Genomic DNA, 25,575 nt, shown 5'->3' with positions numbered 1-25,575 from the left:
CACTTTTCATTTACACAGGCCATGTTCAAACAAAACCACCTATCCCTTAGATAGGCACAGAAAGTGCCTGTGTAAGGCACTGTGGCAGCACTGTGGTTAAGGAGCAGGACTCTGCTGTTGAACCTTTGGCCGAAGTACTTAACTCACAATTGGCTCAGTAAATACCCAACTGTATAAATGGATAACATTGTAAAAATGTGTAATTGACGAAAGTTGCTCTGGATAAGAGCGTCTGCTAAATGCCAGTAATATAATGTAATGTTACACTGTGCTCTGAGTGTGCCCTGCCTCCCTAGCCTTACTCAGCAGCATCTTAGACATATTGCTTCCATCACTTTTGTCCCCCTCAACTGGGTGATCTGGCTTTCCTGCTTGCTGCTGTCTTACTGTCATTTTTCTGAGCACGAGGAAGGATAGCAGGAAGCAGAAGAATGCACCAATGATGAAGAACACTTGGAGTCCCAGGAACCTAAAGGATGGAGTCAAGGGAGAAGATGTTGGCATTCACTCTTTTATCTGTTGAGGTGCTGACAATGATGCTCATTTTCCATAATTTGTTTTCTATCTGGGTAAATTGCGATGTTTAAATTGTTTTTTGTTGTTGGTATTTATATTTTTGGATATTTCACTCTTTTCAGTCAACTTTAGTAGTCACTAAATATGCATTTAAGCTTGTCCGCACTGCAGACGACAACCACTGAGCCCATAAAACAGTGTGGGCCAAGGCGTGTGCAGTCCTCCAATACAGTATGGTTATCACAGCTATGTTTCACACCATGTTTGAAAGACCCACAGTTAACTGCAGGAATAACTCATAGGTGTCCCTGAGTAGAGTAGAGCAACAAGGGGACCCTAGCTGACTTTCCCACTCCTATCCCTTGCAAAACAAAGTCAATTTATTCCATGTATGTTGGCTCCTGGTCAGTGCTGGAAAATACCAAAGAAGTTCTTGAACCTAGGCCATAGGGCTCAGCCTGTGTTTGAACAAGTGTATTTAACTGTCCAAGCTGTTTGGGAGCCTCTGATCTTTAAATTCTTGTAAATTCTGGTGTGCATGTGTAGAGCTAGGACTGGAGGAGCTAATGGAGGGTACCTTATCCAAAGGGTGTGGTACTGGATTCAAAGCATGCAACTCAGGCATGATTGTTCATGACCTCATACATAAGAAATGATGATGATTTTTAGAGATAAATGTAGACAACAGCATTGACTGTACTGAAAAGATCATGTCACGGAAAGAAAACTCCATTACCTTCGTCTGAAAAGATCCAGATTGTAGTAATGGCAAGAAGTGTTCTTTTTGCACTTTTTCCCCCACAGAATGCATGTTGTGTCAATAGCGCTCCCATACAGCACTGGGCCTGGCATAAAGGCTGGAAGACAAATGGTGTACATTATCAAATAGTACTGAGGACTCCAACTCTTACCTTTAAGCACAGTACAGACAGTTCTTAATGGAGGAAAAGTAAAACCTACATACAAGAGATTGTACTTAATTTATGCTTACAGTGCATGTAAAAAGTCTACACACCCTTATGAAATTGCAGGTTTTTGAAATGTAAAGACAGAAATAACAACAATGTAAATGTCAGTCTTTTTCCATCTGTAATGTGATCTTCCAACAAACAAAAATTCAGTGTGTAGACTTTTTATATCCACTGTAAATATAAGAGTTCTTTTGATTACAACTATTTCTTAATTGTATATAATTACAACTGAAAATTGTTGCGACACATTTCAGTGGAAAGATTCTTTTATACAACTAAAAAATGATGGTTGAAGCATTATCACGTATGTGACTTGAGCAAGGCAATGATTATAAAAGACAGCTAAAAAACATTTGTTAAACACTCTGGGTCTGGGCATGTTTTTGCAAGGCTCCTCATCAGTATTATTCCAGGGAAACAAAAACTATCCTTTTTGTATCTTTGGCTCATCCTAATGATAACACAATAGACAAGAAGAACCCTGTCTTTCGCATATGCCACAGGCCTCTAGAAGGAACAAACCATTTACTGTAAAATCTGATGTAGTTTAGTTATAGAGCCAGTCCTACACTTTTGGGTTTTTAATAGAGTAAAGAATATAATATATTATAAAGTACCTACTCAGGGTACTGTATAATAGGGTTGAACAATTGATGATAAAATAAATTACTAAGCAACATTTGCTAAGACCTTAGTCAGCATATTTGTTCTAGATGTTTCCACATATGAGTGGTTTTTAAATGATTTGTGGTTCTCTGGTTTGTAGCGAAGTCTTTACAGGAGCTCTGAGTAGGCTCCACAGTCAAACTGCTTCAATGACAGCTTGTGATTTATATAAAGGCAAAGAAAATGCCCTGTCCACACTCACCCAGCACTCTGAAGAGCATGTACTGTACCCCAATGGCAAAAGACTTATCCTCTGGCTTCACAGTCCTGAAGTAGAGTGGCGAGAAAAATAAACCTCATGATTCACTGCTCTTCCTTTTGGGCATGTTGCCACAGATCAACACAGTCAATTTCAAAAATACCTTCCGACCAGAACTAGTCACCCACTCAGGGTCCTAAGGCCCATATCAGCTCTTATCTCTCTTTGTGTTGTCAGTCAGGTCCATTCCATGGAATGGTATAAACTACTCTCACTTTTTCTTCCAAATCCTGAGCTAACAGGTGTTTGACACACCTGCTCGCTGTATGCAGTATGATTCTGTGGAAATGGACTGACTGCCAGCAGTGTGCTCTGACAGGCACCAGTGCAAGCCAGCAGTACCTCAGTATCATCATGAAGGAAGGGGTCTGTGAGAAGGATGCCACCAAACCGGTCAGGGCGGAGAAGATAATGAAGGGGAGAAAGAAGTGGGAGCATCTGCTGCCACAGGTTCCTGGTACCGCAAAGCTGACGGAACCGATGCAGCTGCAGTCTGTGTAGTTCTGCAGGGAGGAGAGCCATGTTTGCAGGCAGATATTATGCAAGACACTGTGAGCTGTTTTCTGGATAGTCATAGAACATTTATCTTAAATTGAATGTTCAACAGACCAGCTAGAGAATGTGTTGCACTTTCCTGGTTTCCCTCCTGAATTATAACCGTTTGCAAATGAACTATAAATACGCTACGTAGACCCATACTGTGCTTCGATACACATTAATAAGATAGCAGAAATACACCATACTGCCTATCCATCCCTCTTTTAGAATATAACATCTTACACTTTTTACTCAAATGCTAATATCTAAAAGTAATCACATGTAGTCAGGATATGTTACACTGTTCAGACATCATGGAAGAGACACTGTTGAAAAACATACTGTAGTCCACATGACCGGGTAACAAGCAAATTCTGGCATTGTAGTGAAGATTGAAATTCATTTTCAGGAAAGAATCAGCGAGTACAGCTTGGGGTATGTTGTCAAAATTTTCACTCTCTATTTCTCAATCCTAATACATCAGAGCTAACAATATGAAACATCAAAAGAAAGACGGAGATTGAAAGAATTAAAGAATGGACTTTCACTTCTCACTTAAGTATGACAATATAAATGTATGTAGCGCGCCAAACTGCAAATAAGTTGACACAATGGTACCTATTGCCTTTGTTAGAAATAATAACACGAAAAAAAAGTTGAAAACAACATTATTATATATTTCAGATTATATTTTATTAAGAGGTAGGCCACATGGTTTGAACCATCTTATTTAAAAGCCTTCCTCTTTCATTACCATGAAAACACACCAGGAAAACCCCACCAGTTTAAAAATGAAAAAAAAACATATATAAGCAAATAAAATAAAATATAAATTAAAATTATATGAAGTTTAACAACTCAGAAATTGAATGATTATTGTTCTCTGCTCTCATTTGTTCTTCCTCTCTCTCACACAGAGCTTAACTGAATCGTTTAACTGAACTGAGTGACTGACTGGACTCTCTCTGTAGGAGGATAAGCTTTTCCATGTTGAAATGACCTTTGAGGAAAAATGTTGCAGTTATGGCACATGCGGATTGGAAAGCCTGGGGTGCAAGCTTCACAAGCTTCACAGTTTTTGCATATAATGCAGCCCATCCACACCTCTTTTAAGAGGCTATCTTGGAGTGGGTTCATACAGCCCAGGAATGAGCAGTTCTCATTATGTGAGGACTCTGTTGTGTGCTGCTTCCTTATTTTACTGCTTACTGGTATTAACAGCTTTAGACAAAGCCTCCCCTTTCTTAGAAAAACAGGTTTTTCCTTCCTGACATTTCTTGGAACTTTTGCTGTTGCAGTGCCTCTATGACAGGGGTATCTGTCAAAATCCCTAGGCTTGAATCAATGCTTTCAGAGGGCCTACTTTGGGATATGGTCTCAGATCCTCAGGTGTTGAATGGCAGACAGTGGGCACATCTTTCCTGGAGATAGATGTCACATTGTCTTCAGTAGAGGGCAGTGGAGCACTTGAGCTGGCTGTGGTATGGTTTATCAATAATCTGAGGTATGTTTGGGGTCACTGGCTGGTGTCAGTGGCATGATGTGGCCAGCTACATAAGACAGAGCAAAATCTGCCTCCTGAAATTCCATTGCAGTTAAATGGCTATATCCCTGCCTCTCTAAAGTCAATCTGAATGTTGGTAGGGGTTGCAGCATAGGGCTACAAACAGAAGCAATCCAGAAGCCGAAGCTTGTGCCAGCAGATAATTTTGCATAAGCATAATTTTGCCATGCTCCCTGGCATAATCAAGGCCATCAATGCTCAGATAGGATTCATGGTTGTCTAAAAGGAGCAAACAGGGCTCTTCCTGTGTACATTTTTTATGCTCCACAAAATGTTGGACGAAGTCTGGGAAGTGGACTTCTTTCAACCATCCTGACAGATTCACCCCTCTTTTGTTCCCTGGTGGTCCAGCTCTTTGAAATTCACTTGTGGAAACATAAGATGGGGGGGATCCTGTTTTCAGCGGCAGAAACAGCACAGGCCAGTGTTAATAGGGTTCCCATTTTCCTGTTTCTGTTTAGCCAGCACTTTGTTGGGACGATGAACAGTAGTCACACTTGTCTAAACTACTTTCCACACATCCCCTAGTCCAAAGTTGTGGTGCCAGGTTATCGAAAAAAAGCATCAGCATTCTCCTTGTTAAAGATGCTAGCTTTTTCCAGGCTGGTGTCCTCTGGTTTGCAAGTGAGTGTTCAGGGTTATGTTTTAAAAAGGCTCTAAATCATTCTGTTCCTTCTGTACCTATATCTCTGGCATTTTGAGGCACTGTGCCTCCACAAGTTTGTAGGTTAGTCTACAAACTTCTCTTGGTGACATCTCAAAATATATGTCTGCTGACGGTTTCATGTAGCCCACTGGCTGCCTCTCCAATTCTACTCTAAAGATGTGTCTTGGCCCAGCAGATGTTGTTGCCACTGACACTCAGCCGTTAATATCTTCTGCACTGAACTTTGTACAATACTAATAGAAGGTACAGTAGTTAAAATTGAAATCATTTTCTGTGCTCCTGATTGTTTTGTTTTGGAGCTTGTCCTGTCCCACTGCCTCTACCATAATGTAATATTAGCTTACTGAACAAAACTAGCCTCTTAAAAATTTTTAAATGAGCATTTCCACTGAATTGTGCATTATCAAAAAAAAATCACAACCAATGCAATGGAAATGATTTTCAATAGCATTTTAAAGGAATGTATATATATATATATATATATATATATATATATATATATATGTAGAGGAGGGCAGCATGTTTTGCCAGCTCAGTGCCATATTAAATGTGACTTATTTAATTCAGCAATTTCAAATCCAAACATCCAGCAGATAAGAGATATAAAACACAACATAGAATAAAGATGTTTCCCTTCACTTGTCAAACCAATTTCTAGCACGTTTGGAAGAGCAAAAGTGTATGCACACTTTATCCTCAAAAAGAGGGTTTCTATTCAACTGGACAGCTGTTTCCATACAACAGCTGGAAATATAGACATCACAAGCTGAAAAACACTGTGCACAAAGTTTGACACGTTGCCAGAACTATTTTGATACAGCAGCTGATTTTGATTAATATATGTTTATATGTGCTAACTTTATATAGGTCAGATTAAAGCTGCATGTAGAACAAGTATTTGATGGAGTACTTTCACTTGTGGGAGAGAAGTCATTTGCGTATCTGAATGGTGAGTCAACTCAAAACTGGATGAAAGCCATGGCATATCTCATTTTTAAAAGTAAAAGACAAGAAATATGTACACTCCAGGATGTTAAAGTCAAGAGGAGTATGGCGGTGATTTCTGATGATTTTACATTTACTCATTTCCAAAATGTATTTTTAAACACTCAAAAGACTGATACCCATATAAGTAGATTAACCCTTTTTGCATTAAAATATGGTGTGAACTTTCAAAAAGAGAAACAACATCCAAAGAAAAAGGGATGTTCAGGGTGTGGTTTGAGGGCAGAGAGTTACTCACCAGAACTTTCCCTGCTGTGTCCAGAGCTTGTGCCATACAACCAGCATGACATGGGGATCTGTACTCCACTCCGTTGGAGCCACACACAGGGTTGAAGTCCTCAGTCTCACAGGAACACTTGCCACACGCCTGGGGAATCTCTTCTCTGTGACACAAGAAAAAAAGATAGCGGCAGTGTAGCATAGTGGTTAAGGGGCAGGACTTATAACTGAAAGGTTGCCAGTTTGATTCCCTGCTGGGATACTGCTGCTGTGCCCTTGGGAAAGATACTTAACCCACAGTCGCCTCAGTAAATATCCTGCTGGAAAAATAGATAGCATTGTAAAAAAAAAACTGTGACTAATGTAAGTTGCTCTGGATAAGAGTGTCTGCTAAACGCCTATAATGTAATGTCATGAGATAATCCTGACATTCCATTTTAACTACTGAAACTCATACATAAATCAGAACTGAAAGTGAGAGCCTGGAATTTGCTAATGGCCCTGAGAATACAGAGGGCTGAGTGTAAATAAGCAGCAATCCTGGAAAACGCCTACAACCCTCTTGACCCTTGATCACCCTGAGATAATTTCTAAGTAGATTGAAAACACATTGCTCTGTAAGTAAAGGAGTCATGAGTGGATTATACATGGGTACTAAACCTGTGCTGTACATATGTTTTAAATCTACACAAGTACAAAACACCTGCCAGTACTCTGAAAAACATATATGAAGCACAGTCCAAACATTTTAAATCCAAAGAGTGTTATCTATTGGACTAGTAGAGTAGATAAGATTCATGTGAAGTTTAAAAACAAAACAAAAAAAGACTATTGAGGCTTGCACCTTGTCCCATATACAGGCAGATCAATAAGCTGTTGTGGAGCTGGCCACACCTGCACCTGCCTGTGACAACAGATCTGAGGGGGAGGAGAAGGGGGAGGGGGATAAGGTATGCAAATGTTCACACCTGAGGGGGTAGACACCAGCAATATCTTGTGTGGGGCAGCCAAGGAAGAGGAGTGGAAGGCCAAAGACAACTGAAAGGAGCACTGCAATGGTGCACATCAGGGCTGACGCCTTCACAGACATTGACAGTCTCTTCATTATTGCACCACCAGCCATGATACCTACAGTGGCTGCTGGAATGTTCACACCACCTGAAAATGGGAGAGAGCACATTGGAAACAGCTGGTATTTCTTAATATTGAAAAAAAAGCTAGTGCGTGTAGAATGGCCACATCTGTGACTGATTTGCTGTAGTTTTGCTTTCATATAGCTTTGTTTTTTTAGCAGTGTTTCCCTAAGCTACAAAAAAATAGATTGCTGGATTGTGTTATGTCTAAAACAGATTTGCTGTGTAATATGTAAGATGTGTGTTCCAGAGTGCTGTGTCCTTTTCATAATTTGCATCAACTTCTTCACTGCTCTTTCATCTCCTTCCATCCTAAGACATAATGTCTACTTGTTCTGTGGCAAAGTGCATGTCATTTTTTGTGGAATGTCATGTGATTCATGTGACGCTATGTTTCTGCTGAGATGCATCACCACCTTACCTATGATCATGTTTGAAAGGGATGCTGTTTTTGTGAACTGTCGCTCAATGAACTTAGCCATGAAAGTGGCCAATCCAGCCACCATTGCAGCAAGGTTGACCTGTGCCAAAACCACCAGGAGGTAAATGGGATTCTTCAGAGTTCTCAGCACTATGCTGGGAAAACCTGTTCCATAAAAAACATGTGAACTAGTTAAAAAATAGGTTAATGCTGTTGGCAAACAAACTTATTTGGAGTGATTAAAGAATCAAAATTAATTTGATTACTCATGTTGTGTTTTGTGTGAGACTAAAGTAGGTCACATTTAAGACAGACATACGTGAGTCATAGACGGGCTCATTGGAACTGCGGTGAGATGCATGACTAACAAACCAAGCATTCTAACCCTACGTAGAAAGCCTGTTGAAGGATGGAAAGTCATTGCCTAAATAATGAAGTCAGTCGGGTTATGTCCAACTGAAGAACCCAATAACTGAAGTTATTGTCCTGGCCTTATTTTTTTAAATGAACTTTTGAATATCAACTGAGGAAGAACATTTGTACTAATTTGTACTACATACCACCAGTAATTTCTCCCCACTAAAGCAGATGAAATTGAGGGCTGTTTTAAAAATCTTATTTGACTTAACATTTACACTTTCTAAACCTTTGTTAAACATGTTTTAATGTTGCTGATAATATGGCTATTTTTCTTTCTAAAGTTACTGACTTTGCTGCCATAAAGGAGCCTTGCGAGCTGGCAGCTGGCATGCAGTCAAACAGATTTTACTGACAATAAAAGAAAGGGATAAAACTCAGGGACAAATGCATATAGGTTACAATATATACATATACAAGTGCACTGCAGTCACAGATAGTGTGAAGTTAGTGAAGAACTTATTAAGACTTAAGCATTAAGGTTATGGAAAAAGTGCCACATCTTGCCCTTGTGCCTGTTTGCCCACCATATGCACTTTTGTACGTTGCTTTGGATAAAGTGTCTGCTAAATGAATAAATGTAAATGTAATGTAAATGTGTTCATGTCATTATCACTGAAGAAACGCACTACTGCCACACTTAGCGGCACACACAGCACAGAACTCCATTAACAGCATTTGTCCACATTTATACACAAGTGTTGTGGCAATGACAACACTTGTCCTTGACATCTGTCACCAAAAAATGAAATAAGTCAGCAAAACTTGGAATTCGGTTAAGCACAAAAAAATCACCATGTATTTCAAAGGGAACAGTCTAAGGAATAAAGATGGCACAATGAACAGAGGTGCACTAATGAAAAAAGGTCCTTTGTTGTAAATGTGGGTTAATTAAAAATTCAGACAGTAGTCTGCCAGCTGATATAGCTTTACTACATTTCAAATAGGCCCACAGGTGCATACAGAACAAGGAGCTTTGACAATTTTTTAACATGAAACCAAAAGATTTTGTGGTGATAAAGGTATCAAGGTAGTCATTGTTTTCAATACTTTTTGAAAACCTGTAATCTTATTCAATGCATAAACTAAATGTACTTAGCCAAAACACTGCTATAAAATTAGTTGATGACACCAGGTCGAACAAGATAAACCCATCAGGCAAGGAAATACACTAGATACAAAGGTTTGTATTTTTCCCTGTGCAGTATAACTGTTCTCTGAAACATAATAGACGACTGGGCAGCTTTTTAACTTTTTCATTTTAAGTGGCATTATTGTGTAAAGCATCACTTTGGACATTTTCACTTTTGAGTAGGGAAAGGAACACTATACTTGCAGATGTGCTTATATTTCTTAAACTTGTGTCTCACTAGAGTTAATCATTTAAAAGGGAATGATAACTTACTTTTGAGGAACTCAACAAGTGAGAGATCCTTAAATGGGTCAGATTTGGGTTTTTCCTCTTTGACCTCATTCTCTGCCTCGGGCCCTGTGGTTTCCTTTGAAGACAAAAATTGCATCAGACAGCCTCTAGCAAAACTTAAATACAGGGAAGCCTATGAAATATGCAACCTTTACAGTATATGTAAGTTCAAACTGGGTACTGAAATGTTTACATAATCCGTAGCCATGATTGTAGATGATGGTTTCTACAACAGTCTGTATTATTTTATTTTCTGCTGTATATATGAAAGTATTTACCTTAATAGTATAGCTGTGACTCTGAAGCTATGCTGTACTAGGCCACAGATCACTGTGATCGTCTGTGTTTTCACTTCTAGGAGCTAGAACAGTGTAAACACTAGGCTACTCTAAACAAAAGGACTTAAAAGGGAAGTGTCTATGCAGAGGAAATGATTGTTTGAAAAACAACAGAGGGAGCATCTGAAGATAAGTGGACAGCATGCATTGATTGGCTTGTATTGGGTTTGCCTGATTTCTCCAGATCCAAAGACCCAGAGTAAAATTAAAATTATGTTATACTATTGATAATAATAATTTCCCTTGTCCTTGTTCTTAAAAGTGCAATACGTCAGATTTTTGGCTCTATTTTAACATTTGCCAAAAACACTCGCTTCATGCTCTTATTATTCCAGTCACGTCTGACCTGTGATAACGTAAGTACTATGATTGGTATTTGAGATCAGTACACATGTTCCCATTGGCTGTTTGCTTCATAACAACTAAGTCAACTGCATTTCCCTCTGGGAGCTGGCACTTTGTCAGCAATCCATAAAAAAGCCTAAAATGTCATCGCTGTGTAGGACAAAGAGAGAAAAAAAAGCTTCTGTAAAGCTTGGAGCTGCAAGCATGAAACACAAAAAACAATTAGAGGAATTTTATTTTTTTATGGTGGTGAGTATTAGGTCTTAGACAAAAAACTGTCATTAATACTGCTTGATAGATATCTCCCTTGTTGAGTCTCATTTACAAGCTGATAGCACTGCAGTCTGTAAAATCAATGGTGATTTTGCTTAGTGGTGATATGTCTCACTCAAATTATTAAATATCTAAGCAATGAAATCCTATCTGCAGATTAAAACATTGTTTCCTGTCCTCTTGAGCAAGTTGTATTAGGGGCCAATACTGGCAGTGATGTCATTGAATAACATTGTAATGGTTTGTTAGTGACTTTCAAGGGTCTCCACATGTGTACTATCATCTGGAGCTGATAAAAATGGACAGCATGGGTTTAAAAGGAAAGCCAATTCAGGGAGAGACTAGAGCATAGGGAAGCTATGCTGTGGGACCTCATGCAGACTGTGCTGAGAAGTGATGTGGGAAACTTAGATTTACTTGGCATTGCTTAGTTATATTTCATGGGAGTCAACACAACCCACATTTGCTATGTCTTCAACACATTAACCAGTAACTTGAGACAAGCAACATCACCCATATCATATAAAGGTGATACTTGCCAGACCTCTCTTTACCTCATTGGTTTTTTGGCTAAGCACAGTTTCTGTTCTTTGTCATACTTATTTGGTAAACTGGAAAAATTGTCATGCTACAGCGTGATAAACATTTCAGATTTCATGACAGCATTACGGAGCATCTCTGTCCTAATGAGCTAATATAAGTGTTCAAACATTCTGAGTTGCACCCACGCAGAACACCTTGACACCATTTAATGACAGCTACAGAGCCCATATTTATGATCTCCTAAACACCAAAGAGCTGTTCTCCTTTATCCTTTTACATTTATAGTGTATTACAATTTTTTAACTTTTCACTGAACATTCTGTCAAAAATCAACCGACTTGAGTTCTTCCAGCTACAATAGGCCTCCCCACCATTCAGCTTCCAGACAATGTGCTGCCTGAGAACTAGTCTGGTGTTGTGACACATGCCAAGCTGAGGAAGTCAGCTTAAAATAAAGGGTCATATTTCTATGCTCTGGTGTGTAATTGACTTCCTACCTAGTTCTGAAGCCCTATTTCTAAAAGACCTGAGTGTTGGAGCAAATTGAAAACAGACTTTCGGGCCTTCATCCAGCTGCCATAGTCACACATGTAGTAGTGTGCAGTTGCAGTGGTGGTTCAACAGATGTAGACTATGCATGCACATATATGCATATGATTGCACTTATTGACTATCTAAAATTCTGTAGGATTGTCCCAGCCGATTCTACCTGACCATTACAACAGTGACTGAATTTTCATCAATGAGGAATTGTTTCAGCTTTTTCTGGATGATATGGAGCAAACTACTGTTTAAGGACAGAATACACTCTCTGATCAGAAAAGTTTAGCCCTGATTGGCCCTGATTCCTGTAAAATTAACTCATTAAGAAGCAATATCATTTATCTTTGGAATGCAGAATGCATGTGTCTTTAACGGATCAATCCCATATAAAAACACTATAAATGTTTGTGTTCTGTCTGCCTCTACTTCTCTCTCTCTCTCTGCCAGAGAGGTACTGTAGCTCCTGTTTCCAGACCTGTGGGTTAATCCTCACAAGTATGCACAGTATGGGGAAGAAGGGATTTTCTATTGAAACACTTTTTACAGAGCAGCTAAATGTGTTTGGGTGGTGTTTGTAAAAACACTGCTCATTAATTGTTAGTTAATTGCTTAATAAAGAACAGAAATCTCTCTTATTTATTTATATATGACATTTACATTTAGATGTGTATGTGAATGCAAGTGCATTTTTGTGCGTTCCAGAGAGTGTGGAGGGGATGTGGATATAATGCTTATTCCCATGAGCTTGATAACCTACAGCATATTGGAATATGTAGGTTGCCTGGTTACAAAATGTTGATTTCAAAATAAAAAGAAAAATGAAATACAATATACCCCTGATCAGAGGTTGGACACAAGTTCTCACACATTTGACAGTCAGATGAATACTGGAACGATGTGCTCCAAGGGAGTTTATGATGACATTCCCCCTGTCTTTGCTTGCGCAAGTTCTGGCAAGCCAACAATCAGCTAAGATTGATGTTATTTGCTGTTTTTTTTCCCTTTTTAACTTTCACTTTGTGAGCAGGACTCAACAAGTTGCAGAAGGCTCCCTGGCTTTCACCTTGTTCTTCCTGCAACTGTCAGCCATTAAGTTACTGCTCTTGTACACTGCATAATTGCTGTTGAAAAATATTGCTGGGTCTGGGCCATGATACTACACATTTGTTTCCAGTTAATGTTTCCCTTCATGATGCGTCCTACCTCTTTAGGCATCTTCCTGGGGAAAAAGAAGTAGGGCAGCGAGGTGAGGAAGAGGAAACCGGCAGCCAGGAGGAAGCCCAGCCACCATGCACCCACCCATCTGGGGTCTGCGTTTGTCAGCTCAGGCATCTTGCCTGAGAACAAAACACAACAGGGATATGACTCTTACTATCCCCATGATATATTCACTTAGAAGTTTGTAATTACACAGTTTATACTTTGAGCTCTGTCAAGTCAAGGTTTGGTTTCAAGTAATGTTGTCCTTTTAGCTATTTGCATCAGGCTGCAGAGCCAGAATAGCTTGTTACCTGCCTGATAACATCTCAACTTGCCAGAATGAGTCTGAACAGGTACTGTCTCTCAAATGATGCATTCCCATCAAAGCAGCACCCGTTCAAAGCGAAAGGCTTTTATCTGTGTTTATAGCTCATTTTATCAGGTGCCAGCATGAATAATGGTGACTTTTGTAAACTTTTGTGTTTTGTGTAAGCTCTACAGCCCTGGGTTAAATCCCAGCTATGCCATTTGCAGACAATGACCAGGAACCCACAGTAATGTAAGAAATTGGCTTGGGATTAGAGGGTATATATATAGGGTATATTCCAAAAATAGGGTTGCATAAAGGGGGAAAAACAAAGAAAACGAAGTATGATTAAGGTAAAAGCTTGCAGTCAGCCCTGTATTTTACAGGAAAGCACTGAAAAATGCAGAGCCCTAAATTACAATTATTTGTGGATATTAAAACTAAGTGCTTGCTAAGCCAGATGCATTGCAAGGCCAAAAAGAATAAATTTTTGCTATTCCTAATTTGCAACACAATAATGAATGTTTTTCAGTTACTGCTAAAACTTAATTTTGAAATATCACAAGAATGGAGATAAATGTCCTAAACCACAAGAATGACCTTACATCGCAGTCGTTTTAATGTTGCAAAACGTCATTCTGCTGCTTGAGTGCTAGAACAGCTTCAGGAACTGAGAACCAATCTATTGAATGAGTAAGGAGGAAATGAATGCCATCTATGACATCAGGAATTTTGCGATATTTCCCAGTACATTTATTCAGTTCCTTTCCCTGCTGTCTCTTAACATTTCAGATGTCACTGGTTCCTCTTTTTTTTTTTTTTAATAACAGCTCTTCCATTCAGCAAATAAACCTACCTGGTTTGTCAATGTCCACGTAAAAACGAAGCATGAAGGACCCCAGCATGAAACCAACAGCTGGACCGATCACTGTTACGGCAAAGAGAATGCCTGCAAAAAAAATAAATAATCAAAAAGGAAATGCAAACATAGGACTGCTCCCTTCTCCAATACCTGTGAATCATGTAAGTACTGGAACATGTTGACATTATTTTCATATAAAATGCATGGCGTGTTTTCTAAAATATTACATTATGGAAAACTGCAGTTCATAAAAAAAAGTTTGTTAACAAGCTACTGACTGGGAATTTTAGTAGTTCATAACTGTTCATGACAACCACAATCACAGGTAAGGAGTCAAAGGCACTTATGAACATTTACTAACACATTCCAAGCATTATTATGGGTGTTATGGATCCATTATAAAGCAATATCTACTGTTTCTACAGCAGAAAGTAGAAAGATTCTACAGATTCTACAGCATGTACTTCAGATGCAGTATTATCAAAGGCTTACTCTTTGCACCTACCAAGGTAGAATGGAGAATTGTTCTTGCTGGCATAGTCATCTATGTAGGAGATTCCAAAGGGTTGTACAGGTACACCACCAATTCCCAGCAACAACTGGCCAAGGAGCATGATGGGAAACACTTCCTGATGGGCATTGCTCTCCTGCTGTGTACAATTCTGGTGAGATGATTCAGTGTAGAATGTTCTCTCTGTGTGGCAAAGACCTGAGCTGTTGTTCTGGGTGCCTACACAACAAACACCAAAAGAGTGTTAGTATCAACACCCTGTAAGGCTGTAAAAGCCACTGGAAAGGGTGAATAATGCTGCAGATTCCAAAACTGTATGTAATGCAAGGTAACTTTTCTTTTGACAACTTCTACTGGATGTTTGGTCTTCTTTTGTGAATTTTGTAAACTTCCAATTAAATTACATGAATTTAAAAGTTCATTCTCACCATGTTAAGAAATCAGTTGCATCTCATGTTCATCTGTATAAAAGACCCGCACAGTCTTTGTTGACAGCCCAATTCACTACCAGTTCACTCTAGAAATCACAGAAAGCCCTAGTCCATATCTATGAAGCTGTGATAAATAACTGAATCTTGAAAAAAGACACCATTTAAAGGAAAGCAGAAGTCCTCACAGATGAGGATGATGCTTTTGGTGTACGACTCGTGACATGCGCAGTTGCTGCTGGTGGATACACTCACTGCTGGCGGAGTGGCTGAACTCATACGGCCCAGTGAGGAAGTGTGGTAGCGCGATCAGGACCCCTGCCAGACTGGCAATCAGTGCCCCTCCCCCAATGAACCGTGGACGGTGGATCCGGCTCCCAAAGAAACTGACAAACACAATTAGGGCTGTGTTCCCCACCTGCAAGGGTGTGAACACACAGAGACCAATTACATCCTCCAGGCGGCGAAAGGCTCCAAGCTCTGGAACCCTACATAAGGAGCTGACTAGTGCAGTACACAGCACACAGGGGGTCAGAGATAAATAAGTAATGGTTCTAAAGGGGTCTATCCAATATAATGTGAATTTGCTCTTCTGCTGGGTTTCCACCTTCATATTTTGCTGAGATAGCTCAGCATTGGTTTTAGTCTCCATTTTGATTGCTATGTTAGATCCACCTATGCAATATGCATCAATACCTCATTGAAGGAGGCGAAAAGCCCGGACTTCTGACTGGAGAAGCCATATCGTCTCTCAATGGTGGAGATGGAGCTTTTCAGGTACCCAGACACAAGGAGCTGGGCCAGCTGAAGAAGGCTGTGGCAAAATACAAAGAACTGCAACACAATGATGAAAAAAGAGCATGACTACTTAGTCAGGGTATCCATATAAGGTTATACGTTGCACTCCTAAGTCAAAGCAAAAAAATACAAAAAGTGCTGTATTGCAATGAAAAGAATTTACAAACTCAGAAGTCTAATGGTGTGACTTCCTGTCACTTCTTGTAACTGAGGGATTAGAGAATTGCTTTTTTTTTTTTTTTTTCAAATGGACTTGCTGAATAATGGATGGTTTTTCAGTTCAAGAACAACACACTCAACTACATATAGCTTGTTGATTCTGGTATTTGATTGAGCTCCAATCAACAAAGTGAACAGAACATGATTTTAATACATGACTATACATACATTACATGTATACAATGTATACAGTATTTATTTAATATTACATACATTTATAATAATATATGAAGTCAAAAGACTTGAAAATTGTGGGCAACTACAAATTGCTTAATCCTAAAATGTGACCAATCAGAGTGATAAAAGAATGTTTTGGGGTTTTTTTCCTGAAAATGTGCCCCCTTTTATCGCATTACTATGGAATATGAGATTTTTCCAAGGTTCTTTGATCTTGAAGGAGACACGCATGCAGCTGTCCATCCAGATGTCAGGGATAAATAATTTCATGAAATGTTCACTATTAACCCCTTACTGGAAAGACCTCCTTCAAAAATAGTTCAGAAAATGGGATTCAAATGAGCACAACATCTCTACAAAATCACAGATTTCTACAAACAGCAATTACATTTGTATGATCAAGAGCAAAAATAGATACTTAGACAGTATAACCTTGGGGATGTGTAAAGGCTGTGTTGGACAGCATTTGATTTAAATGCATGAAATTCCACAGACTGGTTCATGTGTTTTCACAGTGATAGCAGTACAATGGGTGGATACGGAATACAAACCAGGAAACCTAAGACCCTTGGGGACATAGTAGCTTCTATGGGCAGACCACTCAACAAAAGCAGGAAATGTAATTGAATTAAAACATTGGAAATACTTCTGAAGCAATGATTTTGGCCTCAGATAACACATAATAGTCTCCTAGCGCTGATTTGACAAATAAAACACGAAATAATCACAAATAATTACATGTCTGTAATAATCTCCCTCACACAACATTGCAAAATAGCAAGATGGCCAAGCATTTGCATGTGCCACGGAAATGATCTCTTAAGAGATCTTTCTTATCATCAGGAGTAAAAATCTTGAAGTCAAGACGAAGCTTAGACTACTGACTTTTAAGCTAAGATCCAATACAAAGACCTCCACTCATGATAGTTATACTATTATTTTGCTTTATATATTTGGGAAAAAGGCAAATTTTAAAATAATGAACCCAAAACTTTAAAAGCAGGAAGTCTGAGAAGTAGTTGTTGAAACTGAATACACAATCAGTACTTTTTCTATATTTATAAATGTGTTCAAATAATGCCAATGAGAGCTGGACTGATCTTTTTAATTTTGAGAAAAAGATTTCCTCTTTACCTAACTAAATAGTCAACACCATTTCTTTTGAAAAAGAACAGGTTCAAAACCAGTGCTAGGGGAGTACCAAGCATTTATAGCTTAAATCTGACTTTTATAGATCATTTATTTAACTGTGCAACATTTTCATTTTCTTTTTCTCTTTTCTCTGAACAAGTACACAATGTTACGTAACGGTACACAACTCTAGAGTCGAGCGTGTCAGTTTCTACATCCTGCTACAGTTTTGCTGAAACACTTTACCCCAGTGGCTCCAAGTTAAAAAAATCCAGTTGTATAAATTAATAGCTGAATATGTAACTTGTCAACCTGCAAGTATTCTAAATACACTCGCTCTGAAGAAGCAACGAATAAACACAATAAATGAACGCAGCGTAAATGTGAGGAACCGCGTTGCCATGTAGTTGAGATAAACGTTACGTAAATGGCATACCTTGATGTTGTTTAGGGGGTTTCTGCATCTTGCTGGTGGTCTCGCCCATCCAGTCAGGGTGCGCTGTTGAGAATCGGTAGCTGTCATGTCTTTGCTTCATGTGACGCCCTGTGCGTCTTGGGATAACTGCGAGGAACAATGAATGTACTGGATAATCATGCCTCCTGTTCTTAAGGTAATGCTAACCTTTGGACTCTCTCACATTGAATGGCATCATTTTTTTTTAATGTGGAGTAAGATAGGCTAACTACTTCTTGTTTTATGTTTAATGAAAAGTTTAATGAAAGATAACCAGTGAGTCCAAAATAATACAATCAATCAAACAGTAAGTAAAAAGGTGGAAGACAGTTCTATTCTTTACCTTGATTGTTATTGACCAATTATGCTATTTATACTCTTGCAGATGGTACAAGAACACTCATATTCATAATGTGGTAAGCCTGTTTCTCAAACCACTGATGTAATTTCCAAATGAGAGCCATAAAATTAGCAATAGATTATGTTCCTTTTTTATTTTTGCCACGTTGGCATTTCTAAACAGTTAGGTTACGTCATTAAACGTCAGCCTAAGAAGGCAGAACCCAAAATGACAGAACTGCAGTAACATGTGTTTGTGGAGGAAGGCAGGGAGGGAGTTCTACATCTCTGCTCTTTTGTGGTTTGCTAGATTAAATTTTCCCATTGCATGCAGTTGTACAGAGTGTGCTTCCCTCAAGCTTTACTGAACCCAAAGAACTGCTTTGTGAAAGTAAAGGAGCGGACAAAAGTTGAAAAAGACTGGAAGTGACGAAGCATGAGCACTACACCTGTATTCTGACATGGCTTTCCAAAGCAATAATAACCTGGTAAAGGAATGTATGAGGACCCACATGTGAACATTCAAATGTTTCATCAGAAGTATATGTTGAATTTTAGGTTTAGATATACAGATGATGTATGCTTGTAGGGTGTTTTTATGCTGTGTATATAGCTGGCCAGCTATTTTGGATTTTGAATTTTCCAGTTTCCGTTTCTTTTGTTTCTTTCACCTTTGTTTGCATTATAAGCCATTTCCCACAGATTCTTCATTTACAGTAAACTGTAAGCAATTATATGTGTTCTACCTGTTTCAGCTCTGTGTTGGTTACATTTGCTAGTGGCTAAGATGCCAATAAACATAAGCTAAAATGTTCAGTTCACAGATGTTGATCAATTACAAAGTCCTGCGTGCTCATCAGTAGCTAGTTAACTCCAGATATTGCAATGACAAGTATTAAAGGGAATACACATGGACAGGGTAAATGGAGAGATGTTTTGAAATTTGTCTACCTAACAGTCTTTGAAAGAGATTTATTCTGAGATCAGTCCTGTAAATCCACACCCCCTTACAGCTAGCTAGGTAATTAGTTTAATCATTGCATGTAACTAGTCACTTACTTAACTGGCTGGCTCAAAAGTCTCTCAAGCTGGCTAAAACGAAGTGGTTCATCAATGTTTGTTAGCTGACTAGCTTATTAGATGTACAGATGATATTTTGCTAAAAATGGATTTATCCTATACGTGCGCAGTGCTAAGAGCAAGCCCCTCTAGCAGTGTTTCCTACAAAATAACCATAATGAACCTGCTGTGTTACATCATAAGGTTTTCCAGCACACCTAATAACACTTGTCACCATTGGACTGTCCTCTATTCTCAAAATAGCAACAGCTGCCCTTCCAAACTAACTGTGTCAAACAAAACATTGACACTTTCCCAGCTCTATGTCAAAACATTTCCAACTAATAAAGGTATACACAAGTGATCCTATTTCAGCCAAAGTAGAAAATACATGCCTGCAAATGTGCACAAAAGCTAGCTAGCTGGACTAACACACAAAAGATGCACCTTATTGCCAGTACAGCATATCAGTGTAATCTCAATGGAACAAAAATGCATTTATCATTTTAAATTAAAAAAAAAAAAAAACAGGTTGAAAAACCGTTGCTAGTTAATTCTCTAGCTAGCATGTAAACAAGACTGAAAATTGCCTTAAGCTGCTAAAAAGCTCACTATTAATGCTTTTTTAATGGATTTTTTTCTTCTTTATGCAACTTTGTTTTGATATTGCCAACTGTACATTCGGCTCATCTCACCCCAACAACCGTTGTAACCATCAGTTGTAACAACCATTACGAGCTGAATACAGTCCTCTGATACCTTTGCACACAGCCGACGGCTATTTTTCACACAAGTGTATCACAGCAAAGTGGGTGGTCATTGGAGTGCAGGTGTTACGTCCCTGACATCATCGAAGAAACTACCAGTCGCAGAGCCTTAAAGTGGTAAGACGAGAGCCTATCTCCACTGGAACAAAGCAGATGGGCGCCTTGCCGACTGAACCAAACTAATTATGGTTCCAACCAGATAGCCTGCTACTCAACTCACTAGTCTAGATAATTAAAATACAAATTGACTGAAGTCACTAACAAAAGCAATGCTATCCAGTTTAACTATACTATCCCATAAAGTATGAGAGAAAACTACACAAAAATGGTGTTTGGCTTGTGTGAAGTAATGTGGCCAGAATTGTTTTGTGTAACTTGAATCCATTTTTAAATCAATATTTTAATGTGAGAATTATTTTTCACATTTTCACTGAGTTATACAGTATTTCTGCTTTGCATTACATTTACATTTACACTTATTCATTTGGCAGATGCTTTTTTCCAAAGTGACTTGAGTCCAAGTCACTTTGGATAAAAGTGACTTGGGTTGAGTGAGTCCAACACAAGCAAAAAGGAGTCAACAATAGTAGAAGCGCTGCATGACCAGGTTGGCCAGACAAGGTACAAGCTAGCTGGTAGAGTGTGTTAAACCATTATATTACATTTTTCTAAAAGTTTAGTAGGAAATAGTTTTGCAAATGCAAGCAACTTGGTGTTTTTGTAGCCTGAGAGCATTTTTGTGGAAAATGGGGAGATGGGGAAGCTGTATCCTCAGACATTGTTAATTATATCTGTGCTAAAGCTGACTAGCAAACTATTTCCATGCCCTGGTTTAATGTAAGTGTAGCGGTGCCGAAATGACATGCTTTATTGGCTAATTAGCTTAGCAGAGAGTCAGTAGATGGAACAGGTGGTTTTAACCAGGGGTTTGGATCTCACTCGAAAAAGGTGCAAACCTCTTTCATGTTCGTTACAAATACAAGGAGGGTTAAGAACTGATACCTTTTTAGCAAGTTATAGAAGTAGTGTGTATGTTTGGCTATCTGACAACAGGCTCAATTATTCTATGCAAACATATTCTGGATTTTTTTTTTAGTTTTTATTTTTCCATTGACTACCATAAAAACTAGGCAAAGATACCATATACAAAATTATACATGAAAATCTTAAAGCCTGTTTCACTATGGGAGCATATCTATATTCCCGGGGTCCTATTTTCCCAGGGTCCTAAGTTCCCAGGATCCTATGTTCCTCAGTTCAATATTCTGTTAACACACCAGCTAATGCTAACCTTGCATCTATTGCTAATGTTAATAGTAACCAAAATGCTAATGGTAACACTTACCCACATGCTAATGCTAACTCTCAAGATAATGCTAATTCTAATACTAACACTTACCCACATGGTAATGCTAACACTAATGCTAATGCTAACACAACCCTAAAGCTAATGCTAACTCTCAAGATAATGCTAAGTCTAATGCTAACACTTACCCACATGCTAATGCTAACCCTAATGCTGACACAACCCTAACCCTAACCCTAACACTTACCCACATGCTAATGCTAACCTTAACCTTAAACCTAAACCTAACCCTAACCCTAACCCTAACTCTGACTCTCACCCAAATTTCAAGGCTAAATCTGACATTAATGTGAACGCTAACTGGAAAGCTAATGCTAACCCTAGAACTAATGCTAAAGCTAACCCTAACCTGAACCTCAATTTGGGCCCTTGGAAGCATTATCCATGTCATATTACGCGAATACAGAGCTGGGGAACATCTTTTTTCAGGTTCCTATTATGTCCCTGGGAACATGGGAATGACCCCCTCTAGCGGACCCCCCACTAGGTTTCCATTATATGCTATGTAGAGCTAGAGCACATAGGACCCTGGGAACATAGGAATGACCCCTTTCAGTATTTATGAAAACTAGAAAATTAAGTTTGAGGACATACTAAGTTGGCTTGGAAAAACCTAGCATTATACTGGTTATCAGTGTTGCCAGCTGGGGTCACCTGGCTGGCGAAAATTACAGTTCCTATCTGTCTTGCACAGACAAGCATGCATTTTTCCTGGATAGGTCCTAGCATGCTAAGTAGTTAGTCAACTCACAGGCTACCTATGTTATTACCTTGTTAGTGTTGTTAGCGACCTATTGTTTTTTTTCAGTGAGCTATCTCACTAGCTAGTCTCATGCTTTCAGAGACAGTCTGTATTTGTGGCCACCGTAGCACACATATTGGGACGTCAGCTGCGTGTGATAGGATGTTCAGATTTAGAATGCTCTATCCATATTAGTCAATGGGAATATTTTCTATGTAAATTTGTAAATATCCAAAAAAGGTATTCACACAAAAAGAAACAGCAACAAGCAGTTGGCTTTTTAATTACACAGCCATGAATGAGGAAAGTGTTGTGTTATTAGAAAAAGTATTTGAATTGAGAATGGAGCTGGTAATCAACAGTAAGTCAACAGTAACAAAAAACTCTGTTTAAACTAATGAAGAAATAAAATATCCCTCATCCTTATGGCAGAATATATCCTTCTACAAACTATTTGAGTGCAAGTGCATTTTTTGTACAAGAAGGATCCTAGCTGTTGATGACCTAGTCCTCCTACAAATTTCTAGACAAACAGAAACTACTTAATTTGACATATCACAAAAGACAGGAAATACATACTTACAACACATTTGTAAGGTTTTCAATCAATATTTCATGTCTTAAAATTGTAATTCAAAGTTCAAAAAGAATGAATGTGTAACATCTCTACACATACACTAATATTTAGCACTTTTTCCTTAAACCTGTTCTGCATTTTTATGTGTTATACAGTAATATTTTGTTCAAGAGAGACAGATTTCCTACTCTGCACATTCTGTCACTCTGAGAGAAAATGCAATACAGTCATCTTCAAACTCAGTGTGTTTTCATTTTAGTTTTCAGCTCACTCATATCAGCAGCTAGATGACAGGTGACACAATAATAGCTACATTAATAACAAGCTGGTCTCTAGCTACCTGTGCCATTCACATTTGGACTTTGGCCTCTTCATACACTCTGGTCTGCTAGCTTTAAGCAATCTAGAGAGATTTAATCTGTCTGTTATCCCATGGTGTATGTTACAAAATTCTCACAGTTCTCCCCTCTTGATTGTCTGAAACATAAGTGAATGTTCTTGTGAAGTAAAGAACAGCTGAATACATTTAAAGATATAGGAGTTATGGCATCTGTTGACAACAAAATGACAGAAAGAACAAACAAAATAAATCTGCTATCTGTGCTGCATTCACATCTTTGTGAATGTGAAAAAATACAGTGACTTTCTCAGCACAAAGAAAAGTCTGCTGCAAGAAATGCTGTGAAATGCAATTAGTTCTATCATCCACAGAGGGAAACTAGAGTGAACCTATGTGATCATTCACAGCCTATGAACAAAAGAAAGCCCAAGTAAAAGAAATAATTTGAAACTTACATGTGTAGAAAAGACTGTGCTGTCCCCTGCTTTCACTCACAAAGTTTCTCTCATTTTAAAAAGGGAAAAGAGTGCCCAAGGAAGTGGGCGTGGTTTGCTGTATAAGGAATTTTGGGGAAGGCACTGAAAGCTCCCGTAGAGCAGCGTAGAGCAGTGCCTTTCCCTCGGGTTAAAATGTACAAAGGAGGACTACTGTATATAGCTACTACAATCATGTACAGTAGTTACAAAGCACTGAGTTATAGATTTAATCAGGACTGTAATTTCTCATCTAACATGTGCATATACCACCACATTACATGGTGACTACTTGCCTTCGCTTTTAATTTGAGTTTAAGGTTATATCTTAGTTTACAGTAATCTTTGTTAGAGTGGTTGGTGAGTGGTTGGTAAAAGAAGCTGGTGCTGGTGCTCTCTGTCCATTTTACCTTTCTGGGAGAAATATATGCAATAGAACCAAAAAATCTTTTTGTATATTGTGACTAAAAGCTAGACAACGAAGTACACATTTAGATAATATTAACAATCCCACAGTCCTTATAATAGCCCAGATTATGTAACAAATCATTCAAGTATTGTTTATCTGAGACTTCTACAATAATTTAGTTATTTCTTTATATTATGACAATGTAGTGATGGTTATTATGTAAAAGATCAGGTCACTTAAGAGCGTTGGGGGATCTTATTAGAATATGATAAATGCATTGTGTTATATGTCTGTAAGCAAGACAAATTCAACCAACACTGAAGATTTTTTTTGTTCCAAAGCAGGTGTAAGGGCATCAATATACCACATGGTGGCAACACAGGTCTTGGAATACTCTGAATCATAAAAAGAAGGGAAAGTATAAAACTAAATGTGAGCACAAGATGTAACAAATAAATGAAACATTCATTTATTTATTATTACAGACTCTTAAATCCTCACTGAACATGAGACATTCATTTAAATTAGCTTTTCTTGTATTTCTCTTGCATATATTACTGTGGGCTTCTGAAATTACATCTCAGACATATATTTCCAGTTCTTCAAGTGCTTTGTTTATGCCTGCCCACAATTTTTTGTCCACATGGCAACGATTGTCTTCTTATAGAGGTGGCTTGGCAGTCTAGGTAAGTGTTGTTAATCACTGCATGCATCATCCACTGCTTGGTGTAAGATTAGCATGCTAATAAGGGCAGCATTCATAAACTTTCAATTTCATGGCAGAGATGCACTCCTTAATGGAGCTCAGAAAAAGTGTGTATGGTGGTGGATAAATTACTCTTAACTGTTGATGTACTGAAAACTATCTTCACACCTCTTCCTTGGTGGAAACTCACATGGTCCCACACTGTGTGACCTTGTTATGGTTATGAAGCAGCTGCATTGCAGCTTACAGCCCAGCCCACAGTACTACATCAAATGTTGTTTAGGACTTCCACCTTTATATTTATTCTACATTTTTGTTTATCATATGCTTTTTTCCCCGACAACATACACATCTTACAGTGTTTTACATGTTATCTATTTGTACTGCTGGACATTTACTGAAGTACCTTTCTCAAGGGTAAAACAGATTGTTATTGCTGCAGGCAGCAGCCCACCTGGTTGCAGCAATAAGAATTCAGTCTTGTCCAAATTAAACACAGCTTCATTAATGAAAATAATTTTGTTTTGATTTAGATTTGCCTCTTGCAAATTTATTTGCCTCCAATGTAAATTAGAGGAAGACCTTCCCTCCAGTAAGTGGAGGAAAGTTGTTTAAAAAAGGCACTGTCACATCCTGGAGAACAAAAAAGATAAAATCTTGAATGCCCCATGGCCTCAGACAGGACTAAGATAAGAGGAAGTGGTTTAAGGGTGACTATTAAAAAAGAAGAATCACTAGGCCTATCTGCTGTACAGAATTAGGCAACAATAACATGCTTATAATTTCTTAATGGATATATTTTTATAGATTAGGAAATCTATTATTCATATGAATAACCCCTCAGTTCATTGACCTAGTTGACTGTTCTTT

At 38.4% G+C, this 25,575-nt stretch overlaps 1 protein-coding gene across 1 annotated transcript; it reads right to left on the bottom strand.

Annotated features, from left to right (window-relative positions):
* Nucleotides 1-201: 201 nt before the first annotated feature.
* LOC118775511 (solute carrier organic anion transporter family member 2B1-like) lies at nucleotides 202-23,635 on the bottom strand. The gene is made up of 15 exons (XM_036525465.1): nucleotides 23,573-23,635; nucleotides 17,910-18,035; nucleotides 15,845-15,982; nucleotides 15,404-15,566; nucleotides 14,715-14,939; nucleotides 14,204-14,296; nucleotides 13,044-13,177; nucleotides 9,781-9,874; nucleotides 7,959-8,123; nucleotides 7,373-7,562; nucleotides 6,424-6,568; nucleotides 2,755-2,915; nucleotides 2,356-2,420; nucleotides 1,253-1,373; nucleotides 202-469 (listed from the first exon to the last, which is right to left on the bottom strand). The coding sequence occupies exons 2-15, from the start codon at nucleotides 17,994-17,996 to the stop codon at nucleotides 262-264; spliced, it is 1,989 nt and encodes a 662-aa protein (XP_036381358.1). The 5' UTR covers nucleotides 17,997-18,035; nucleotides 23,573-23,635; the 3' UTR covers nucleotides 202-261.
* Nucleotides 23,636-25,575: the final 1,940 nt, after the last annotated feature.

This window comes from Megalops cyprinoides, chromosome 3 (assembly GCF_013368585.1).
Source record: "Megalops cyprinoides isolate fMegCyp1 chromosome 3, fMegCyp1.pri, whole genome shotgun sequence".
Classification (NCBI taxonomy): domain Eukaryota; kingdom Metazoa; phylum Chordata; class Actinopteri; order Elopiformes; family Megalopidae; genus Megalops; species Megalops cyprinoides.
The sequence above is the reverse complement of the archived record's forward strand: the minus strand, read 5'-3'. Positions and strand labels throughout refer to the sequence as shown.

Bases quoted from the DNA above. Each gene is read 5' to 3' on its own strand.
- LOC118775511 (XM_036525465.1), bottom strand. From the start codon at position 17,996: ATGACAGCTACCGATTCTCAACAGCGCACCCTGACTGGATGGGCGAGA. The intron at 8,124-9,780 runs GTAAGTTATCAT...TTTATGGAACAG, and splicing joins ACTTGTTGAGTTCCTCAAAA to GTTTTCCCAGCATAGTGCTG. The intron at 2,421-2,754 runs GTACTGCTGGCT...ACTCTACTTCAG, and splicing joins TCCTTCATGATGATACTGAG to GACTGTGAAGCCAGAGGATA.